Source organism: Apis mellifera, linkage group LG5, assembly GCF_003254395.2.
Source record: "Apis mellifera strain DH4 linkage group LG5, Amel_HAv3.1, whole genome shotgun sequence".
Classification (NCBI taxonomy): Eukaryota; Metazoa; Arthropoda; class Insecta; order Hymenoptera; family Apidae; genus Apis; species Apis mellifera.
The window spans coordinates 4,996,808-5,018,835 of NC_037642.1; the positions used below are offsets into that span (position 1 = coordinate 4,996,808).

At 20.5% G+C, this 22,028-nt stretch overlaps 3 protein-coding genes across 5 annotated transcripts; 1 reads left to right on the top strand and 2 right to left on the bottom strand.

Moving 5' to 3' along the window:
* Positions 1 to 71: 71 nt before the first annotated feature.
* LOC411465 (probable cleavage and polyadenylation specificity factor subunit 2) lies at positions 72 to 4,593 on the bottom strand. The gene is made up of 11 exons (XM_006561077.3): positions 4,574 to 4,593; positions 3,092 to 3,264; positions 2,854 to 3,013; positions 2,389 to 2,740; positions 2,001 to 2,311; positions 1,664 to 1,923; positions 1,390 to 1,575; positions 947 to 1,316; positions 521 to 715; positions 315 to 452; positions 72 to 222 (listed from the first exon to the last, which is right to left on the bottom strand). The coding sequence occupies exons 2-11, from the start codon at positions 3,238 to 3,240 to the stop codon at positions 130 to 132; spliced, it is 2,214 nt and encodes a 737-aa protein (XP_006561140.1). The 5' UTR covers positions 3,241 to 3,264; positions 4,574 to 4,593; the 3' UTR covers positions 72 to 129.
* A 1,239-nt stretch (positions 4,594 to 5,832) lies between these two features.
* Positions 5,833 to 9,013, top strand: LOC412687 (beclin 1-associated autophagy-related key regulator). Its single transcript, XM_396142.7, has 10 exons — positions 5,833 to 5,941; positions 6,059 to 6,371; positions 6,632 to 6,737; positions 6,849 to 6,930; positions 6,999 to 7,236; positions 7,326 to 7,507; positions 7,581 to 7,737; positions 7,836 to 8,012; positions 8,092 to 8,221; positions 8,320 to 9,013. The coding sequence occupies exons 2-10, from the start codon at positions 6,172 to 6,174 to the stop codon at positions 8,482 to 8,484; spliced, it is 1,437 nt and encodes a 478-aa protein (XP_396142.4). The 5' UTR covers positions 5,833 to 5,941; positions 6,059 to 6,171; the 3' UTR covers positions 8,485 to 9,013.
* Positions 9,014 to 10,775: 1,762 nt separating this feature from the next.
* Positions 10,776 to 21,203, bottom strand: LOC107964404 (protein phosphatase 1B). Of its 3 annotated transcripts, XM_026440719.1 has the most exons (7): positions 20,963 to 21,203; positions 19,504 to 20,429; positions 18,745 to 18,862; positions 16,473 to 16,584; positions 16,138 to 16,192; positions 12,842 to 12,917; positions 10,776 to 11,097 (listed from the first exon to the last, which is right to left on the bottom strand). In XM_026440719.1, coding segments are annotated over exons 2-7 (1,176 nt in total). In that variant the 5' UTR covers positions 20,317 to 20,429; positions 20,963 to 21,203; the 3' UTR covers positions 10,776 to 11,095. The 3 variants fall into 3 exon arrangements, with proteins under 3 accessions (XP_026296504.1, XP_026296506.1, XP_026296505.1); XM_026440721.1 differs by lacking the exon at positions 12,842 to 12,917 and having other exon boundaries at positions 20,963 to 21,185; XM_026440720.1 differs by lacking the exons at positions 10,776 to 11,097; positions 12,842 to 12,917 and having other exon boundaries at positions 15,819 to 16,192; positions 20,963 to 21,185.
* Between the last annotated feature and the right edge of the window lie 825 nt (positions 21,204 to 22,028).

Below are 22,028 nucleotides of genomic sequence, written 5' to 3' on the forward strand. Positions count from 1 at the left end.
TTTTATCTCATTAACATAATATTTGAATAATTTATTAAATAATAAAAAAAATTAAAATACAATAAATTTTTATAATTATTTATTTTATAATTAATTTAAATTTATATTTATTAGTATAAAGATAATAATTTATACAATTGCATATTGTTCGTATAATAATTCACGTACTTTATAATAATCTTCTGAAATGCAACCTTCCAATATTACTTTTCCAGCTTCATGCTGAAAAAATTAAATTTTAAAAAATTCTTATTTTATCAATTAATTATATTATTAATTATAATTATAATTAAATAAATTGATTAAATACAAACCCTCCTGACGGCAATAGTATTATTACAACACCATAAAACACCTCCACTAAATTCAGAGGGAATATTACTTTTATTTAAAATCTGCTTGAAATCAGATAATTTTAATTCATTTATAAATGTAGTTTGATGACCAGGCACCTATGAATCATAAATACAGTTATAATACATTTATATTATAAATATAAGATTTTTTTTTTTTATAATACCTCATTTAATGGCAGAGGTTCCAGTGTAAGTATTTTATCACTTTGATCTATTGCATCATTTGATTCAGTACCTGCAACAGCATCTCGACATATCTGATCACGTGCAGTTATCATTGCATCAACCCATGCTACTTCAGAATCACCTTTTCCTTTTGAAAAGTTTAAACCACTAACAAGTGCATCAGTTAAACGAACCTAATTAAATACAAGATTATAATTTATATTTATTATATAATTTTAATAATATATATATAAAATACATAAAATATAAAAATATATAATATAATATAATATAAAATTATAAATTTAATATATTTAATATATACAAATTATATAATTATATAATATATTATATAATTATTTATATAAGTATATTTATATATAATTATTTATATAAAGATTAAATTAAAATAAACTAAATATTACCTGGTATATATGTGTTTCTGTTGTAGCATCTAATGTTTCTCCTCTTCCTGGAATAAATACACGTGCACCTGCACTTTGTGCTTGTTGAGCAAGAATTTCAGTATCTCTTTGTGACCCTCTAACTAATACAACTCTTCTTGGTCTTAATTGTGCTAAAATTTTCTGTAATGATTCTCCATCAGATCTACCTTCAAAATCTATGTATGTAACAGAGGCATTGACTGTCATTGTACGTGTAACTTGGATACATTTGGTTGGAATATCAGTAGGTATTTCTGGATGATGAGCAGTATCTTCTTGTTTTGTTTCCAGATTTTCTTTATTGTCATCTACTTCTGGCATAGTTTCTGCTATTTTATAATCTTCTGGTCTATATACAAATTAAATATTTTAAAAAATTATTATCATTAATTTAAAATATTATAAATATATATAATAAATACCTTATAATTTCTCCATATTCATCAATTTTAATTTTTTCTTCTACAAATGGAAACATAGGATGTTGTTTTTTACTTTGTTTAAAAAAACCTGGTTTACTTTCTTGTTTTACTAACAAATCATGTTTTCCTCTTCCTCCACCAACTTCTATTTCATCTTCTGATTCAGAACTTACATCAGCAGTCTCCCTAGAATATAATAAATATTTAAATAAAAAATAATATCTATGAAAATATCAATTTCTATATTATAATATAATATATTATAATTATATACATTTGTTCTTGTTTCAATTGTTCTTGTTTTAATTTTTCTTTTCTTTGATATTCTTCCAATTCAAGTCCTTCTAATTTTATTCTCCGTTTTACTTCCAATGTAATATTTCTATTACCTCCTTTTTCTACTAAATCTCTTGCAAGTGTTCCTGGTGATGTTCTACTAGTTAATATAATACTATTTTGGGGATTACCACACCATTGTAAAAATAATTCTCTTGAAAAACCACATTCCATATCTGGAGTGCTTGCAAGTACAACCTTGAATTCACATATAAATCTATTTTTATTTATAATATTTATTAATATTCATATAATTTTATAACAAATATTCTAACCTTTGGACTAGGAACTTGATTTAATTCTGCCATACTATGACATAATTGTAAATGTTTAAATTGGAATGGATTATTTCTAGCTCCTTCAAAACTTCTCATTAATTTATCACTCATCCATTCTATTTGTGATTTAGCAAATTCAACAACATTATAACTAACATTGTTTAAAAGAGCTAAAGAATATGCAAGTAAACCAGATTCTTTATTACGCCATAATTGATCTAACATATGAGCTAATTCCAATACACGGCCAGCTGTGTCTACACTAACCAAAACATTTCCACCTCCACGTAGAGTTTGTAAAATATTTGCTATAAAATATTATTAAATATCAATATAAATTTTAAAATATTATTAATAAAATTATAAACAATATTTATTTTCATACTCATTAACTTCTCATCTCTGGTTCTACGTCTTGCTTGTTGATATGTAGCATTGAAAGCATCTGTTATTAATAAAGATGGTCTTTGTAATCGTTCTAATTCACAACCATTTAAATGTCGTTCTTTTTTATGATTAAAATCTACAGCATATATTATATCTTCTTCACCAACTTTCACAATTTTCCAAATAGTACCTCCAATCATATGACCAGCTGGTAAAGGTGTTAAAGTAACTCCATATCCTTTTCCTTTCATTGAAATACTTTGATTATATTTTAATTGAACTATTTTATCAAATGCTGCATCAACATCATCAAGTGTAAAAAGATCAAAATCTTCCATATTATGACGGGACTACAAAAATATATAAATATTTATTTTGTATAATTCATTTTGATAAAATTATAAAAGCAATAAAAAGTATTAAAATTTGATTAAAATTTTTTTATCACAATATATATATATACCTGATACATATCATACATAAACATTTGTCCCATTTTATATACAGGGATAGTAGCATATATAGGGCAATTTAAACCACATTTTCCAACTAAATATGGTAAAGCACCCAAATGTAATGGATCTGGATATGATAAGAGAACTGCATCTATTTGATGAACATGTCTAAAAAAATAATATTATGTTACTATTATTCTTAAATTTCTTACTTTATAATTTTTAAAATATCATATAATTATCTACCGTTTTAATTCTCTTATAAATTCTTGATCAAAATTTTCATCCCATCCACAATCAAGTAATATTCTTAATTCATCAACTTGCAATATATAACAAGGAGGAGATTCATCCATAGCTCCAGAAACAGCATGAAGTTTTATAATTGATGTCATAATTGTTTTTGACTTTTTCCCTCACTTATTAAAATATATATAAATAATATATATAATATCTTCAATTCATTTAATTTATTTTTTAATCATAACAATCATTATTTACAATTTAACCTATTATTTATAATTATACTCCTTTGATTTTTAATCAATTAAAATTAAGTTTATAATTTTTAAAAAATTACAAATATTTTTTAAAAGATAATATTTATATTGTTTAAGATTAATTTATTTACTTTAATTACTTAAAATATTTGAAACAAAACATTTTAAAATGTTTTTTTTTTAAATTTTCTTTAAGTTTGAAAAATGATCAACAAATGGTACAATAGAATTTTAGATAATATTCCGGTATTTTTTAATAAAGAAAAATAAATAATGTCAATGTTATATGAGTTAGAAATAGATAAAATATAGATTAATATAGTATGAATTTCTCTTATTATTGTATGGCACAAATAAGATATAAAAAAATAATGCTTTTTCGTTATGAATTTTAAGTCTATCTTATTTTTTTGCTATTTTCGTATCACATGCAACATTGGATTGGAATTCAAACTTAATTTTACAAAACTTATTAAGATTAATTATTAATTAATGTTTATTATTAATAATAATTGAAATGAGTTATTATATGGGTATTATGAATATATACTACATATATTATATTACATAGATAGTTAACATAACTATATAATACAGCTAATGTAGAATCACAAATTCTACAAAAAAACGATTATACAAAGCAAGTCATATAAACAACTATACCAAATATTTAAATTCTTTAAAATTAAAAAAATTATCGAAAAATGTTTCACATTTATAATAAAATAATTCTTATTGCAAAAAATAAATATGCACGTAGTAAATATTTCACCATAAATAAATATATAAAAAAATTTTTATTTTTAGAAATATTAAAAAAATATGCTATCTTTTTGAATTATATTCTTCTATATAATAAAGTCAGAAATTTAGATAAAAAATTTTTAAATTTCTTTAAAAATTTCGCTATTTCTTTTCAAATTATATTATATTTTATATAATATAAAATCGAAATTTTTGATGTTAAAAAATTTTTATTCAAATTTATGATTTTGTATTAAGAAAATATAATTTAACGAGAAATAGATGGTATGCAAAATTTTTGATTTTTTATCAGAAAAATATAAATTTAGAAGAGATAGCATGAAAATTTTTGTGAAATTTGATGTATTTATTTTTTATATATATTTATTGGTAAGAACTTTAAGTTAACTTATTGGTAAGAACTATCATTTCTTGTTTTTTCATTATTTTAATTAATTCTAATTATGAAAAGTAATATACTAACCTTCTATATATTTTGTTTTTATTCACACACACACATATATATATATATATACAAAAATGTCTTATAAATTATATATATGATATATAAAAATACAAATATATATTATGTTATTAAAAAAATTGATATTTTTTATACATAAGCTATCACAAGTTCAAATTTGTTATAATTTACGTAATATAAGCATATAGAGTATAATGTAAAATAGAAATATTATAAAAATATGCAAATTAGTATTATTTCTAACAAATGAAACTAATATAAAGAAAAAAAAATAAATTATGTATAAAGATATAAAATTGATGACTTGCGTCATCTTTTGAATGCTCAACATATTTCAAGTTTGTATATTTTTCAAAGAGATGGCACAAAAATCTTTTTCAAAAAATTTTTGATATCAAAGAGATGGCGTTAATGATTAATTCTTGCTTTATCTTTATTTTTTTCTCATTATTTGTTTTCTTTATTTTATAAATTGTAATAATAAATAATATTTCTAATAGATTTATGAATAAAAAAGATTTAAGATTTTTCCAATGAAAAAAAAATTATATTTTATATATATTTTCATATTTCTTTTTAAATATGAATAAATAAATATATGTAGCAAGTTTCATAATAAATTAAATAAAATAATCCAAAAATATTTTATTACTATATATAAATACTTGGATTGAACAATTAAAAAATGCTTTTAAGAAAAGTATATTTGATATTATGAATTTTTTCAAATAGATGCATAAATGTCAATATTTTCTTATAATCATATGCTTTTTGTATTAGATCGATATTTTCTTAATAATTTTTATGTCAAATTAATATAATTAATTATTACAATTCAATCATAATTTTTTTCTTATAATAGTTTATATTATTATTTCATATCTTTCTATATTTTCTATTCTAAATTAATAATATGGGATGAGAAAATAATAATAAATGTTATATATGTAATTCTGGATTATGTGACACAAAAATATATTAGATGATAAATCTTTTCTATATCTAGTCTGTGGTTATAATTAATATTTTATAATTATATAATTGTAAATGTATAAATTATAAAAAAAATATATATATTATAGCAAATATAATTAATAATTAAAAATCAATATAAAATATACAACTTAAATAAATAAATAAATAAATATAATATAAATAACTTATTTTTTGTTAATGATTTTCATATATTTTGAAATACATAAAATTTTAACATTATTTAAATTAATTTTTATGCTTTTTATCATTTTAATTATACTTACAAATCTTTCTAAAATTTATATGTTCAATTTTTGTTTCTTTCTCTCTTTATCTTATAATATAACGGGATTTTTTCAACGTGATTGCTGTCACGGTACAGCTATAAGATACGTAAGTAGAGATTTAAGTTTGTTTTTTCTATAATTTAAGAATTACTCATCGAATTATACGAAATTTTGGGTGAAATTAGATTTTATGTATGTAATATGAATAAATATAAAAATACAGATATGCAATGAAAACAATATCATATAGAAAGTGGCGGGAGATTATAAGTAAATAGCAGATCAGCTGATGAGTGACAACAGACAAACGAAAGCTTATTGTTCTTGGTCTTGGTTATGGCGACAAGCAGTTCTGATGGGTCCTGTACAGCACCTGCAGATTTTCAGCTTTCGTCAGAATTGGAAGACGTTTCGAATCGTTTAAGCGTGAATCTATTGAAGTGCCCACTGTGCCATAATAGTCGTCGAATTTTTTATTGTCGTCAGTGTATTCAAAATGGAGATTTTATTCATTCAACTTCTGTTTATTCTGAACGGTAAATAGATACTTATAATTTAGGTGTTTAATGACTATTTATTTTTATGTATTAAAATTTTATTTAGCATCAAATGTTCTTTAAATATTTTTTATAATTTTATTGAATGCAATATAAATTTTATTTTTATTAAATCATAAAAGAAAATTTATTATGAAAATTGTTAAAATATCTCACTTATTAAAGATTTATTTTATTAATAAATATATATTAATAAGTAATCAAAAAATTATATTTTATTCTGATTTATATCTAAATAGATTTGCAGATAAACAATTGCGACTTTTACGGTTGAAAGCTGCCAGAGCTCAATTAGAAGAAAAATGTGTAAAAGCTCTTGAAAAATATAAACAAAGGGATAAATTGGTATTTTATATTTTTATTTTATATTTAATGCTTTAAATTTAATAATTGTTAAAAAAAATATATAAATTTTTATATTGTTATTATTATATTTAATTATCCTTTGGATTATAGATATGTGATATAAATACTTGCAAAGAGAGAGTTAGACTACTTCAATCATTAGTAAATGAAACAAGGCAAAGTATAAACAGAGGTATATTTCTATTAATATTTTTAATATTTAGAAAATAGATATATTTAAAGAAATTTAATAATGTATAGGTAATCAACGTTTAAATGTTCTGAAAGATGTAAACTCTCAATTAGCTCTTAGATTACCTAGACATGAAGAACGAATTGAAAAATTACATCGATATGTAACTGGTTTAAGAGCAAAACAAGAAAAACAAAAAGAAGCAGTAGATAGGAAAAGACAGCAGTTGAAAAAAGTTATTAGAACTGCTGCAAAACAATTGATTCAATATATTTTTCCATTATCAAAAGTGCAACCTAATAGAAGGTAATAATTAATTAGCTTATCTTTAAAAGATTATTAGTATTTATAAAATATTAAAATATTTATTAAAAAATATTTTTATTTGTTTTTAGTTTATGTAGTAGTGAGGAAGATACTAGTTCAGATGTAACTTGTGCACTGGCAGATGCATCTGGAACATCATATGTTAGAGGTAGATGGATTAATGATACAGAAAATGCTTTAGAAGTTCAGCACCGTATAATTGCACCAACTTTACCTGGAAGCGGAGATTATAGTGCTTATTCTTTATGGGGTATATAAATTATTTGATTCATATTTTTTTAACGAATTATATGATTTATATAAATATCAAGCATATTTTTTAGTGGCAGCAAACAAAGATGGAGTCCCAGGTGCAAATAAAGAGACTGCAATGCACAATCCAGCATACAATATCAGTGCTGCTTTAACATATGCAACACAGTTGGTTAATATTATTGCTTATTACGTTAATGTAAGATTACCATATAAGCTTGCTTATGGGTATGTGAAAAATGTTTCATTTTTTTTTATGCAAATGCATTAAATATTGAAATAAAAAAATAATTATTTATAAAAATTTAATTTTTAAACATTTCTAGAGAATTTTGTGGAAATGAAATGTCAGATCAAAAATTTGCCAAAAAGGTAGCAAGGCTCAATAGTAATGTATTACATTTATGTTTTACTCAAAATACTAAAATTGCAGTTCTACATCCAATGCATACTTTACAAAACTTAATGCACTTGCTCAATACAGAAATTAGTGATCTTGGAAGGTATATATTTATTTATTATTATTGTTGTAACACATAATAATAACACACATGTAACAATATATTTTATATATTGAAATAGAATTGGTCCAATGGAAGTAGATTCAAATATTGTAGCAAAATTGCACAGTCAATTAGTTCCCGATTTAGAAAATAGTGATGATTCTGCTTCTGATGAAGAAGAAGATACTTTTAATTGGGATTGGGAGGCTGTGAGTTTTATTTTATTTATTTATTAATGATTATTATATAATATAATATTATAATATAATATTTTAACCATATTATATATATATTTTATTTTTATTAGGTTCCAAATGTTGCTTGTCCTGAAATGGTAGTTCCCATCCCTGGTGCAATGATTAGTCAACAATCATCTAGTATGCAAGTGAATCAAAGTGTTGCTGGAGGTTTAGTTACGAGTGCAGCAGCTAGTATAGCTTCTATTTGGCGTGGTTGGACGACAAATAAATAGACTGTTCTATTTAAATAACAAATCTCTTTTTATACAAATCGTATTTACATATGTAAAAACATATGTAAGAAAAGACAAGAAATTGATAATTCTTTATAAAATGTGAAACATTAAGTTGAGGAGTGAATGTTTAAAAATATAATATACTGTAAATATGAATTTATTACTTACTATATATAATACATGAAATAGTTTAATTCCGTGATAACAAATTTTGTAAGATTTGACGATTTAGTTTATTTTAAACTATTTATGCAATATATACTGATTTGTGCTATTACTTGTAATATAATTCCAAATATTTTTAGGACGCTCATAATAGATCGTAATTCTATGGTACAAATTTTGTAAGTGTACAAACAAATGTTTGAACACACATACACACATACAAACAAACGCAAACATTTTCAATAATTGTTTAATACGATTCATTATTAAGATGTGAGTTTAAAACGACTGCCTTTTTTATACTCACTGCACTTCGTGTAATTATGTATTTGTTAACATATACATAAAATACTTCCTCGCATTAATAGTGTCATTATCATTATATTATCTATGTATTTTTAAGTTATCAAATGTAACATTTTAAGATAAATAATATTTTGGTTTACTATAAAATATATACAATTAGATAAATCAAAAAATTTGTTATTAAAACTATGTTTAAAACTATTTAATATGTTTTTTAAACGGTATAATGTTTCTGATAAAAAATCATATCTTAAAAATGTTATCATTTTTGTATAGATATGATTATACCATATTTCACATATATTTTTGATTATATGTCAAAGAATATATCTTGTTAAACACTTCATATCTGACAATATATAATATGAATGTAAAAAAGGTTGTATTGGATTAATGACTTTTTAATTTAAGTTAAAATTAAGAATAACATATATAACATTAAAACAAATTTTGTATTTGATGTGTTGTTAAAGTATATTATGTAAATCTAGCAAAAAATAAAAAAAAATATAACTTGTAATTATTATATTTAAGCACAAATTCACCGACATAATAATAATTATACTATTGTATTTTTTTTAAAATAAGTATTGTATTAATTCTTATATTAAATTATCTATATTTTTTTAATTAAATATTTTTTTTTATAAAATTAGAATTATTAGAACTAATTAGAATATTAATTATATGCATAAATTATATAGAATATACTCATAAGATCTTTGGAAATTCTAGAGATCAAAACAAATATAAAAATTGATATGCAAAAATGTTGAAATTTATTAAATTACATATAATTGAAATTTGAATTAAATGAAAAAACGCAAATATAGAATTATTTTATTCTATTTTTTTATATTATTATTATTCATTATATATATTGTCATTATATTTCGCTCTATCTTTGTTCGGCTTCATAAACAAATTATTTATAATTTAAAAAATAATTTTTAATCGATATTTTTATACCAACTTTTATATTAATTATTTATATCTTGTGTGTGTGTGTATATATATATATATATATAAGAACAAAATGTTCTTCATTTTATGAATCATATAAAAATTAATTTAAAAAAAATTGAATAATGTAATTTATTAATAAATAAATTACAATAATAACTAATTAATAATAGTTGCGTACTTATTAATAATAGAATTTTTTTGTATATATAAAAATAAAATTAATTCTTCTAGTATTAAATCTAAAATAAAATGTAATTATTCAATTACATGTAAAGAAATAAAATTATACAGTTATATTTGATTAAATAGTTTTATGTATATTCAGAAACTATATTATTTTATAAATCATACAACAAAATTATTTTATAAAATTATGATTGATACTATTACAAGATTTTATGTATTAAAATTTATAAATCAATAAAAAATTTATAATTATTCAATTTAAAAAATTTAATAGCATATCATAGTTTATGTACTTCAATTAAAATAAAAATGTACAAATTTCAATTATAATACTAAAGTATTCTTTTAAAAGAATTCTTTTACAAAAAAATATTTTTAATTAATCTAATAAATAATATATAAATATAAATTAATTATATATAATTTATATATTATATAAAATCATATATATTAATTTGTTAAATCATAAATAAATTAGAATATTTTTTATTTCTGTTTTATATTTTATAATTTAGTATTAAATAATATATATAGTGAACATGGAATATGTAACATACAATTTTAAATAAATTTATATATTTTTGGAATGTATAAATAATAGAAAATTGATAAAATATAATTGATAAATATTTATTTAGTAGAAGGATAATAATATACAACATTAATTATATATTCAAAGTAAAAACCTATAATATATTGCTATAGAGAACTTGATCAGATTTTTTTTATATTTACTTAAAAATTAAAATGCTTTGTACAATAAATTTTGTAACTGAATTTAGTATTACAATGCAATTTCCAAAAATTATTTAATTAGAAATTAAATATGCCTGTAACACCATTCCTCAGTCTCTCTTCGTGTAGTACTCCTCAGTAGTTCTTGTTGGTTGGTATCTCATTTTCATGACTTTTGGGTTCACCAGTTTTAATGTATATCACATGTATAAAATTGTATACATATTGTGTACACTAAGTGGCTTGAGAATTCTGTAAGCATATCATTATATAGTATTTTAATGTTTATGTACATATATTTGATTTACAATAAAATATTATTATAAGTTAACTTAAAAAAAAAAAAAAAATTTTCTTAATATTTCTTTATAAAGAAATAAAATATTATTTATTTTATATTATAATTTTGAAAAATATAAAATTATAAACTATTTTATTTTATAATAAATATATGTTAAATATTTTATCCTTAAAATCTGCATTATTGAATTAATATAAATAATATATTCATATATTAAAATAGTAAATAACTATAGATAATATTAACTAAAAATATATTATATACTTACACTAGTGATATAAACAAAGATGATTACCTTGAAATATTAGAAAATATAGCAAATATTGAAATAAATTATATTAAAAATTTTTTTTTATCTCTTAGATTAAATATGTATTTTAAATTGATTAAAAATATCTTATAATATAATATCTATATATAAATGTAATTATGAAATCAATTTCTGTTTGTTTATTACACATTTTCAAATAATAATAATTTGATTTTTTATTTAAAATTTATAAAAAATTATATATTTTTTAAATTAATATATTTATATAATTATAATTTTTTTACAATTACAATTAATAAAAAATAAATTTTGCAAATTTCAAAATTAGAAAAATTTATAATTGCTATTTCTCATATAAAATTGTTTATTATTAATCTCTAAAAAAAAATTGTATTGTGCATCAAAATTTAAGATAACAATATTATTTAGAATAATACATTTGCAAAATTGCATAAATATTTAAATTATTGTATTTTAATATTTAATAAAATTTCTAAATTAATTTTTTTTAAAGTAATCTAAGAGATATATAATAATAAATGACAATAAATACATCAAAAAAATTTTTTTTAATATTAAAAGCTGTAAAATGCCAATTATAATAAAATATGTCAATTATTTAAAATTCAAAAAAAAATTTTAGCAATAAAAGTAAACATTCGCAAAACATACATACTTATAATAACGATTAGATTCGTGAAATATATGTTTAATTATATATATTATATACAATATTATAGATAAATAATCTTGATCAATAAATCTATATGACTGCATTACATATAAAATTGTAATTTTTTTTTCTATTGAATTCAAAATTTTCAATATAAAATATGTATTTATTTCAAGATTTTAATTGTTGTTTGCATATATATTTACATTTACATGTTTATAAATTTTTATATATAATTATGTAAATGTATATAATATTAAATGAATATTTATAGATAATGATAATATTTTAATTATAAAATAATAAATTTAACGATTAAAATCTTGAGATATTTGCAGTTAAAATAGATAATTTTACACAATGCATATGACATTCCAAAATTATTGTATGATGCATTAAGTACTACACTGTAAAAATTAAGAAGAAATCTTATTAGTTCAGAAAAATGAGGAAAGGATTGTTTTTATTTACATATACAAAATATATGCGGACAATAAAAGCATTTCCCCTTAAGAAAAGAAAAAGATTATATAATATGTAGGAATTTTATATTTTCAAGTGTACTATTAATTTATACATATTATTATTGATAGAGTTTGTTAATGTTAGAATACAGAAAGCAATATCATTTTATATCTATTTAACATGTTTAGATGTTATTTTAAAACAAGAGAATCTTTTATTTTTGCAATCATTTTTTTATCTTGTAAAATAAATTATGCAATATATATAATTAGATTCAAATACTAACAGTTATTATTGAAATCAGTAATCGGAGAATTCAACTTGGACTGCAGGAAAGGACTCGAGTATTGTTGAAATGTAATCTGAAGAATGAAAATAGGATATAAAAGGATTATAAAATAATAAAAAGATGAATTTTTAATGATTTTATGATAAAATTTTTAAAGAAATTGTTTCGTTTGTAATTTAAGATCTAAAAATCAGAATAATAAATATTGTATGATTTAAAATATTAATATATATTAAACGAAATCCAGAAATTTACAATAATATGAAGAAGAAAATAATTCAGGTACAAATATTAAAGAAATTTTACTTCTGCTTATTTAATACATCATGTAATATTTAATATTGATTATTTAAAGTAAATGTAAATATTATTATTTTATTATAAAATTATTATGCAAGTATATTTTATTATATTTTTGAAAACAAAATTCAAGAAACACACAAAAAATATATAAGTATACACAAACCAAAAAAATAAATAACCATAAATGCGAATATTATCATATTTATAAACTGAGCCCTATTCTGTATAATATTAATATTAACAATATTTTAAGTACAGAACGCAAAATAAATTTATTATTGAAACAAATGAGAGAGAGAGAGAGAGAGAGAGAGAGAGAGAGAGAGAGAGAGAGAGAATAAATACAAAATAGGACGACTACAATTAGAAAAAGAAAAGTAGTAGAAACACGTGTGTTAAAAATGCACTTTGGATTTATTTTCATAACCATTGTTATCATTATCAGGAATATACTGTTTTATTTTGTTATTATTAATATTTAAATAAATGATATCCAATAAAAGATTAATAATAAACTTATAATTTTTATCAAGATAAAATACTTTACTTTTTAATTAAAAATACACAAGAATTTTGATAATAATCAAATTTTTTGTTTTTAAATTTGTTATTATGTATATATATTATTTAACTACTTTGTAATTTTTATTTTGAATTATTTATAGACGAATAAATTTGTATATTTTCAATATTTTGTCATAAATTCACAATGACTAATTAACATTTTCAAAAATATACAAAATAAAAATTAATATCTGAGCAAAACCTACAAAAGTAAATGGTCTAAGATATCAGTAAAATATATTACTACCTTTATACACTCCATATTTCATTATTAGTAAAAATAGAGGAGATAACTCTAAGGGATTTGTTATTTATTTTAATATATTACTTTAAAACGATAATAGACTGTTAACGTTTGTTAATTTCAGGACCTTTCTTTTAACCAGGAACGGTAATATATACTTTGGTATATGTATGCTAAATTTATGTTTGAGGATGGCCTTGACAAGTTTCTGTTACACAAATTTTTGAAGGTATAAAATTAATCACATAACAAGATATAAAAATAAATATATATGATTACCTGATATATGCAGTTTCATTAACCAGTTAAATCTCTGTGTAGAAATATTATATAAATATTATTTATTATATTTAATGTCTTCAAAAATCAATAATGCTATTTTGGTAATGTATCTTAAATACTACTTACTTGTCATTATTTATGTTTATATAATGAAACATGCATCTTAATGATTTTTGTTTGTTTATAACTTATGTAACATTTAATATTGATCTTTTTATAATTAATGTTATTCTAGATAATTTCTATATAATTAAAAATTTTTAAATTTATCAATTCAAGTTTGGTCTTACATTCAAAATAATTTAAATATAAATATAATTTTTTCTTAAGAAACTGAAATCAAGGCCTCCTATATTCCTACTGCTTGATTTTTAAAATGATCTAAATAAAATATTGATACATAATTTCCTGGACATAATTTTTATGTATATACATATTATTTCTAAAACTAAATGATCAGTTTTTCTACTCTTCTAGCGAGTGACAAAATTTGAAACTTTTCAAAATATAGAATGAATAGCTATAAATTATACTTAAAACTTATTAAGGAAGAGCATGAAAAACTGACCTAAGAAGTAATTGTTCTGAGCGCAAGTTCTCTAGAGCTACAAAAATATATAATTGTTTATAGTAATATTATGCAGTTTTTATCAACATAGCAAGAAGATATGATATAAATATTCTATCAAGTGTTAATTATAATGAAAAACTAGATTTGTGAAATAATTTAAATTTATAAAAAATAATATTTTGGTAAAATTTTATTATTTAAAAATAGAAAATCTTTTTTTTTTTCATTATTATTATTATATATATATACAATATATATATATATATATACACATACATACATATATATTATATATAAATAGAAAAAATATGATCAATAAATATAAAAAAGTCAAATAATTTAAGATATAATTGAAGATAAAGTCATAAAGTTAGTTATTTAAGTTTTATTGCATTAAATTTCAAAATTTTCACATTATCTAATTTTTCATAGAATATATGTATATTTGCATGTGTTCTTGATAGAATATTTTTAAATCCTCTGCTTATAACTGTAATATAATATTTTTTACTCCTTGAATGAAGAATTTATAAAATCCAACAATAGATAGTGATAATTATGAAAACCATCAATATCAATATTGATTAGAATTAGCTGTAGGATATACTTTTAGTTCATTTTTCATATTTTTTTTTTCAAATTATATAATGAAATATCAAGAAATATCTGTCAGTGCTTAAATATTGTTTGAATATTAACATTTGTTAATCAGTTTATAATCTATATGTTTTCAGAAAGGTGGCAATACAAAACAAATTATTTTTCTTTTTTATATTATTAATTAATTTTGTTATTTAAACTTTAAATATAACTGATAAAAGAAATATGTTTTTTTAATAATAATTATTAAATATCATGAATACATTTTTTAAATATTTTTTTAAATAAGTAATTCCAAATGCAAAATTAACATTTCTTATTATCATTGGATATATAAAATTATTTAGAAATTTGAAATATAAATTATGTATTTATTTTTTTGAATGGGTGAATGTATCAGGATTTTTAAATGTAGTTTTAAACTCTAATTTATTTTTACCAACAATAACGCACTGCAAGAATGTAAGATCTGCCCATGTTTTGCAGATTTAGTTTAGGATTCCCTTATAATATATCCTTCCTTTATAATATATCAGTGTACTTCTCTTGCAAGTTAAAAATAAATCTCTTTTTACATTAAAAGAGATCAATAAAATAAACGTATTTCCAAACTTCTGCATCGTTATATGATTATGGAACATGTCTAATGATTACAGTTGTACATTTGATGCAGTATACAAAAAAGTCAAAGGTTAGTTATATCGAAGGGAAATCGTATCCAAGACTTACACTATCCGCTCGGCTGGGACATACTTCTCGAAACACTTGTTCAATGAAAGGTTGTCTAGAAGAAAAAAAAATATAATTATTAAATATTAAAAATTAATATAATTTTAAAATATAATTTTATAAATAATTCTATTTAAATATAATTATAAGATAAAATTCTAAAACAATAAATGAGAAAATGAAATTCAATTTTTGAAGCAAAGTTAAATAATAGATTAATTTTAATATCAAAAAAAAAAAAAACATTAACTTTAATGAGTTTTTATTTAATTTATGCTTAATTAAAATGAAAAATATAATAGAATAAAAATATAATAATTTATAAATATACATACTTGGCTGAAAGACCACCACCAGGCGGAAGATTAGGAAATTCTTGGTCCACAAGAAGTTGTAACAGTTGCAAAAAATCAAATTCATTTTTATCCTTTTGTTCAGCAACTATTTCTATAAATATAATAAAAAATTATTACAATTTGTTAAGTAATTAAAATTACTTATAATTTAATTATCATTATTTTAAATATCTGCTTTAAAAATATTATCTACTATATTATTAGAACATATTGTGCATATACTATCATATTTGTGCAGCAAACATTTGATCAATATTGTTTAAAAAAATCAAATGCACTCTTTTACTTAATATATGGTAAAAATTTTGATTGCTTGTTATAACTTTATTACTTTATAATATATTGTTATTGAAATAAATGATAAACATATAAAATGACTACAAATACATGCATCTACTTAGGACTGGAAAAATTAGTGCTTTCTTACATTTCTTATGGAAATCTTGGAAACAAAATCCGGTCTTAAGTAGATACATTGGTATCTATATTATTTGTGTATAGATTATCTAGAGAAATATGTCTTTAATAACTCTATTAGATTTATCCACCATTGGAATTGTATAATCTTATGTAATATATATATATGTACACACATGCACAACACACACACATACACACGCAAATATGCATACATATACATATATACATATAAAAAAATATATATATTTGTTGCAATGTTCCTCCATAAGAAATGCATTATTAAAAAAAAGAAAAGATACAATAGGTAAAATATTTCTAAATTTTCATAAAAAAATGTTCACCTACCTGTGATAGCTTTTAAATATATTTGAAAAGAGGAACAAACAACTTTTGAATAAAAATTTTACTTACAAAAGAGTTTAAAAGAATACCAACTCCAAGGGTGGAATGCATTTTTGAGTAAAAATAATGATTGATGTTAAAAGAGTTTAATTTTAAAGGAAAAACAATTAATACAATTTGACAGCACACACAGAAAGAGAAAATTATCATTACATATAGATGCTACCAATATATTTATAATTTTGCTATCTGTTTAACAATTTAAATAAGAAACGCAATTGTTAATACTCTAATGAATCTAATAATACTGTAATAGATTCTATATTGATAATATAATAATGATCAAAAATGCTATATATAGTATGTACTTACAATATTTTAATGAATATTAAAACAAAAATTGTATCAAATATTTTTTTTAGATTTACAAGTATTTTATATATTTTAAATTCACACACACATAAAAAAAAATATTCTATTAAAATATAATGATATAAATCAACAATTAAAAAAATTATTCATACACTATATGAATAAAGAATTAAAAATAAAAACAAAAAAAAAATTTATATCTGTAAAAATAAACCTTTATCTTTTACTTGAATATTACTTATTAATCTTTTTTTTATACTGGAAACATTTTTTTATATTGCACAAATATGACAAATAGAGTATCAATAATAAATGTACTCATTATTTTAGTGATATACACAATTTACATAATTAATTATATTATATATTTTTTATAATTTTATCTGTTAAATAATATTCAGTAATTATAAATATTAAATTTTTAAGAAATAATGTTATAGTTAATTATTTAAAAATATAAGTCATATAATAAAATAATTCATTGCATAAGAATAAATTTTTGACATTTCTTAATGTAAACATTTATATATATATGTATACATATATATGTATATATATATGTATATACATTTTTTTCAGACAATTAAAACAACATAGATTTAGAAGAATTTAGAAAAAATATGTGATATTCACTATAAAAATATTTTTATCATTAAATAGTATATAATAAATAATTGATCTATTAAAAATATTGTTATAAGAAGTAATGATTTGTTAAAAAGATAAACAATATTTTTATACTCAGATTAATATCTATAGAAATATTTATTATATTTTAATATTTTTATTTTAATATATTTTATATACGAAATAGGAAATATATCTAGAAGATATTTATTTTTTAAAAATATTTAAAGATATTAAAACAATAAGAATCAAAATTTGAATATCAAACTTGTAAGAAATACAAATTTGATAATATATTTGTACTTGCAATTTTTATACTATTATAATGATTGTATTTTGAATTGTACTAAAATTATTAAATAATATATTTAAATATTGTGCTCTATTTAAGAGCTATTAGAATGTCAAGTATGCGTATGATATTGTGATTTTGTATTAATGCAACAACAGAGAGAATATAATTGATGTGAATATGGAAATGTGAATGAACCTTTGATTCTCCTTTCAATGGCCATTTCAAGCTCTGCTTCTTTTTTCTGTGCTTCTGGACTTGGTTTTGGAGCAGCAGGAAATGTTACCAAAACTATACTCATGTTATCTCTGCTACCCTGCAACAAATAAAAATATATCTGAAAAAATATTTTTAGTTATATATTGATAAAAAAAATAGAATTTATAATTTAATTAATATTATTTATAAATTTAATATTTTTTATAAATTTGATAATTATTAAACACATGATTGATATATGTATTAATAAAACATATTTTTGATGTATATATTGATGTATTATTAATATAATATTGATATATTATTAATCACAAATATGATTAAAATTATTCAATAAATACATAAAAAAATAACATATAACATAATATGTAAATAGATAATATTATTAAAAATAATATTATATAAAAAATAAAATAAAATATATAAATAAAAATAAAATATTATGCAAAACTTAACATATATTAAGTAATTGTAGCTAAAAATTTATGAAATGAATTATTAAATATATAAATTTAATTATATTAATATGAAAAATAATTTATTTTTTTGAAATCATTTATTTATCATATTATCATTATTAAATTATAAGATTAAAATTTAAACTTTGAAACAAATAAAAAAATAAATAAAAATAAAAATATATATTTTTTAAAATTTATATATTTATACTGACTTATATCTTTAGTAATAAAAATTTTTTACAAAAAAATATACATAAAAAGTTTTAGATATCATTACCTTATACAAACAGGTATCTATGACCTGGTTCGTAACTGCTTCTAGGTCATCTGTAAGCAACAGCCTTGAATGTATAAAATTACATAGATCTTCGTTGTTCATAACATCCCAAATACCATCACATGCTAAAACTAGAAATTCATCATGTTCATCGTCTCTATCTCGAACAAATATTTCTGGTTCTGGAGACACTAACTGTTCACAGGGGCCTCTATCTTTCAAATTTTTGTACTCATAATCTCCCAATGCACGAGATACAGCTAAAGCTCCATTAACTCTTTGAATCATTACACTACCACCAGCATTTTGAATTCTTTCTTTTTCAGCAGGTAAGACAGGTTTGTGATCTCTTGTTGAGAAAACTGGATCCCCTGCTCGACAAAGTACAGCTCGAGAATCGCCACAGTTAGCAATATATATATTTCTGGGAGATATAAATGCACAAACAGCTGTAGAACCAGATTTTTCTGTTCCAGAACTCATTTCTGGTAATTCTCTCATTTCATCATCAAGTCGAAGAAAGCCAGAATGTATTCCTTTGGTAACATCTTCTGCTTTAAACTCTTCTGTTTGCATTATACATTCTAACAAATGTTCTGCACTATGAGCTGATACTAATGCACCAGCATGACCATCAAATACTGCAAAATAACTCCAATCTGAGAGACCACCTTTTAAACCAGTTATTGCTCTATGAGCATCTTCCATTTCCATTCTCCATCCTTGCATGCTGGCAACACCATAATGTAGTCCATTGCCAGAACCATGTTCATTATATTTTTCTGTTTTTGGAGTATCCAAAAGCGCCCCCATAGTATTTATTTAGTAATTGCTATATTAGCTCAATCAATTTGTTTTTCTTTTTGGATATTATTTGATCAGCATCTTTTAACTGATCATTCAAATGACACTTTTTTAAGTTTTACCTAAAATTAAAATAAAAAAGATAAAGAAATCTTTAGTTTCTTATAAAGAATTAAGATTAAATATTTTTAGATGAAAATTTAAATTGGAAGCAAAAAAACAATATCACATTTAACTTATTGTATATATTATAATATTACTTAGAATTTCTCTTCTGATTATCGTTTTATAACATAAATTTATCACAACACTATTTTGTGTTATAATTATAATTTTAATTTAAGCAAAGAAAGAAGATAATTAAAACACAACATTATTCCAATATCTAACGTAACGTACAAGATAATCTCAACATACAAATATTTCAAACGAAACACGGTAACGTTTACATAAATGAAACATTCGAATTATATGCAACTACGTTCACTATATAATAATTATAGTAGCCTCATCAATGTTGTAAATTAATTGAATATAGAAATGGAATATTTCACGAGCGTAAGCTGTATCAGATTCTAATGAGAAATTATTTGGCAATGCCAAATTTTGCGACTAAAATAGTTTATACCTCAGTCTACATATTCGTGAAACTTACGTAGGAAGATCGTGACCAAATATCATCGTTATTTCGCGAAAATATATATGTGTAGAGCGTGGTATTGCTAATAGACTTGTTTCATATCACTATCACCATGTTCTTTTGCTAGGCTCAACACACAGAACCAACGAAATCGACTTGCATGAATGACGGATATACACTAGGTAATTTTCTGCGCATGCGTCGGTTATTAATAGTATGCTTTGTGGCGTCATAATCCGCCAATCAAAAGTCTACGATTTCCGCTCAAACCTGGGTAATCATATAGGATCCTGAAGTAAAATTAACTCGCGCGCGATACTAGCATTAACTCTCACTAACAAGTATATAAACAAAAACATGAAGTTTTTGTCGATGATAAATTATACTGTCACTGATTATTGCGTTTATCAATATTGTTATACTCAATAAACGCAGCTCATTTAAATTTCGAAATTTTATAAACATATGTATATTTTTTGTTTATTTTTTGAAATATTTAACGAATTTTTATTGGCTTAATTATAATATTGGAAATTTTATATAAAAAATTATATTTTATAATATTCATTATTTAATTAATATAATTTTATTTTTTATTATATAAAATTATATAAAATTATCTATATATTATATAAATGTAGATAATATATAGATATAAAAATTATCTAAATATCATAAATATAAAATATATTATAAAATTTAAAAAATTATTACTGTTTCTATATATTTTAATGAATTTTTTCTTAATAAATTATTTGAATTTGTATCAAGAAAAAATTCCCTTGCTATTTATAAAAATAGATCTTATATTCATGAAATGTTACTACATAATCGTATATTTTTATAATAAAAATGGCGGGTAATAAAAATATTTTAATTTGATATTTTACAATATCTTACAAAAATTAAAAAATAATATAGAGAATATTGTATATATATATATGTATTAATTATATAAATCATATAAATGAAATCATTTTTAAATATTTTAATATACTTTACAAAATTGTATTGAAAATTGTATTGAATATTAAAAAATAGACATGTAATATATTCTTGGCATATGTTAATATTTATGTAT

Bases quoted from the DNA above. Each gene is read 5' to 3' on its own strand.
- LOC411465 (XM_006561077.3), bottom strand. From the start codon at position 3,240: ATGACATCAATTATAAAACTTCATGCTGTTTCTGGAGCTATGGATGAA. The intron at 1,924-2,000 runs GTTAGAATATTT...TGTGAATTCAAG, and splicing joins ATCAAGTTCCTAGTCCAAAG to GTTGTACTTGCAAGCACTCC. The intron at 1,317-1,389 runs GTATTTATTATA...ATTTGTATATAG, and splicing joins GAATATGGAGAAATTATAAG to ACCAGAAGATTATAAAATAG.
- LOC412687 (XM_396142.7), top strand. From the start codon at position 6,172: ATGGCGACAAGCAGTTCTGATGGGTCCTGTACAGCACCTGCAGATTTT. The intron at 6,738-6,848 runs GTATTTTATATT...TTTGGATTATAG, and splicing joins ATAAACAAAGGGATAAATTG to ATATGTGATATAAATACTTG. The intron at 7,237-7,325 runs GTAATAATTAAT...ATTTGTTTTTAG, and splicing joins AAAGTGCAACCTAATAGAAG to TTTATGTAGTAGTGAGGAAG.
- LOC107964404 (XM_026440719.1), bottom strand. From the start codon at position 20,316: ATGGGGGCGCTTTTGGATACTCCAAAAACAGAAAAATATAATGAACAT. The intron at 16,193-16,472 runs GTATGTATATTT...TTTTTCTTCTAG, and splicing joins GGTGGTGGTCTTTCAGCCAA to ACAACCTTTCATTGAACAAG. The intron at 12,918-16,137 runs GTAAGTCTTGGA...TTCATTCTTCAG, and splicing joins GTCCCAGCCGAGCGGATAGT to ATTACATTTCAACAATACTC.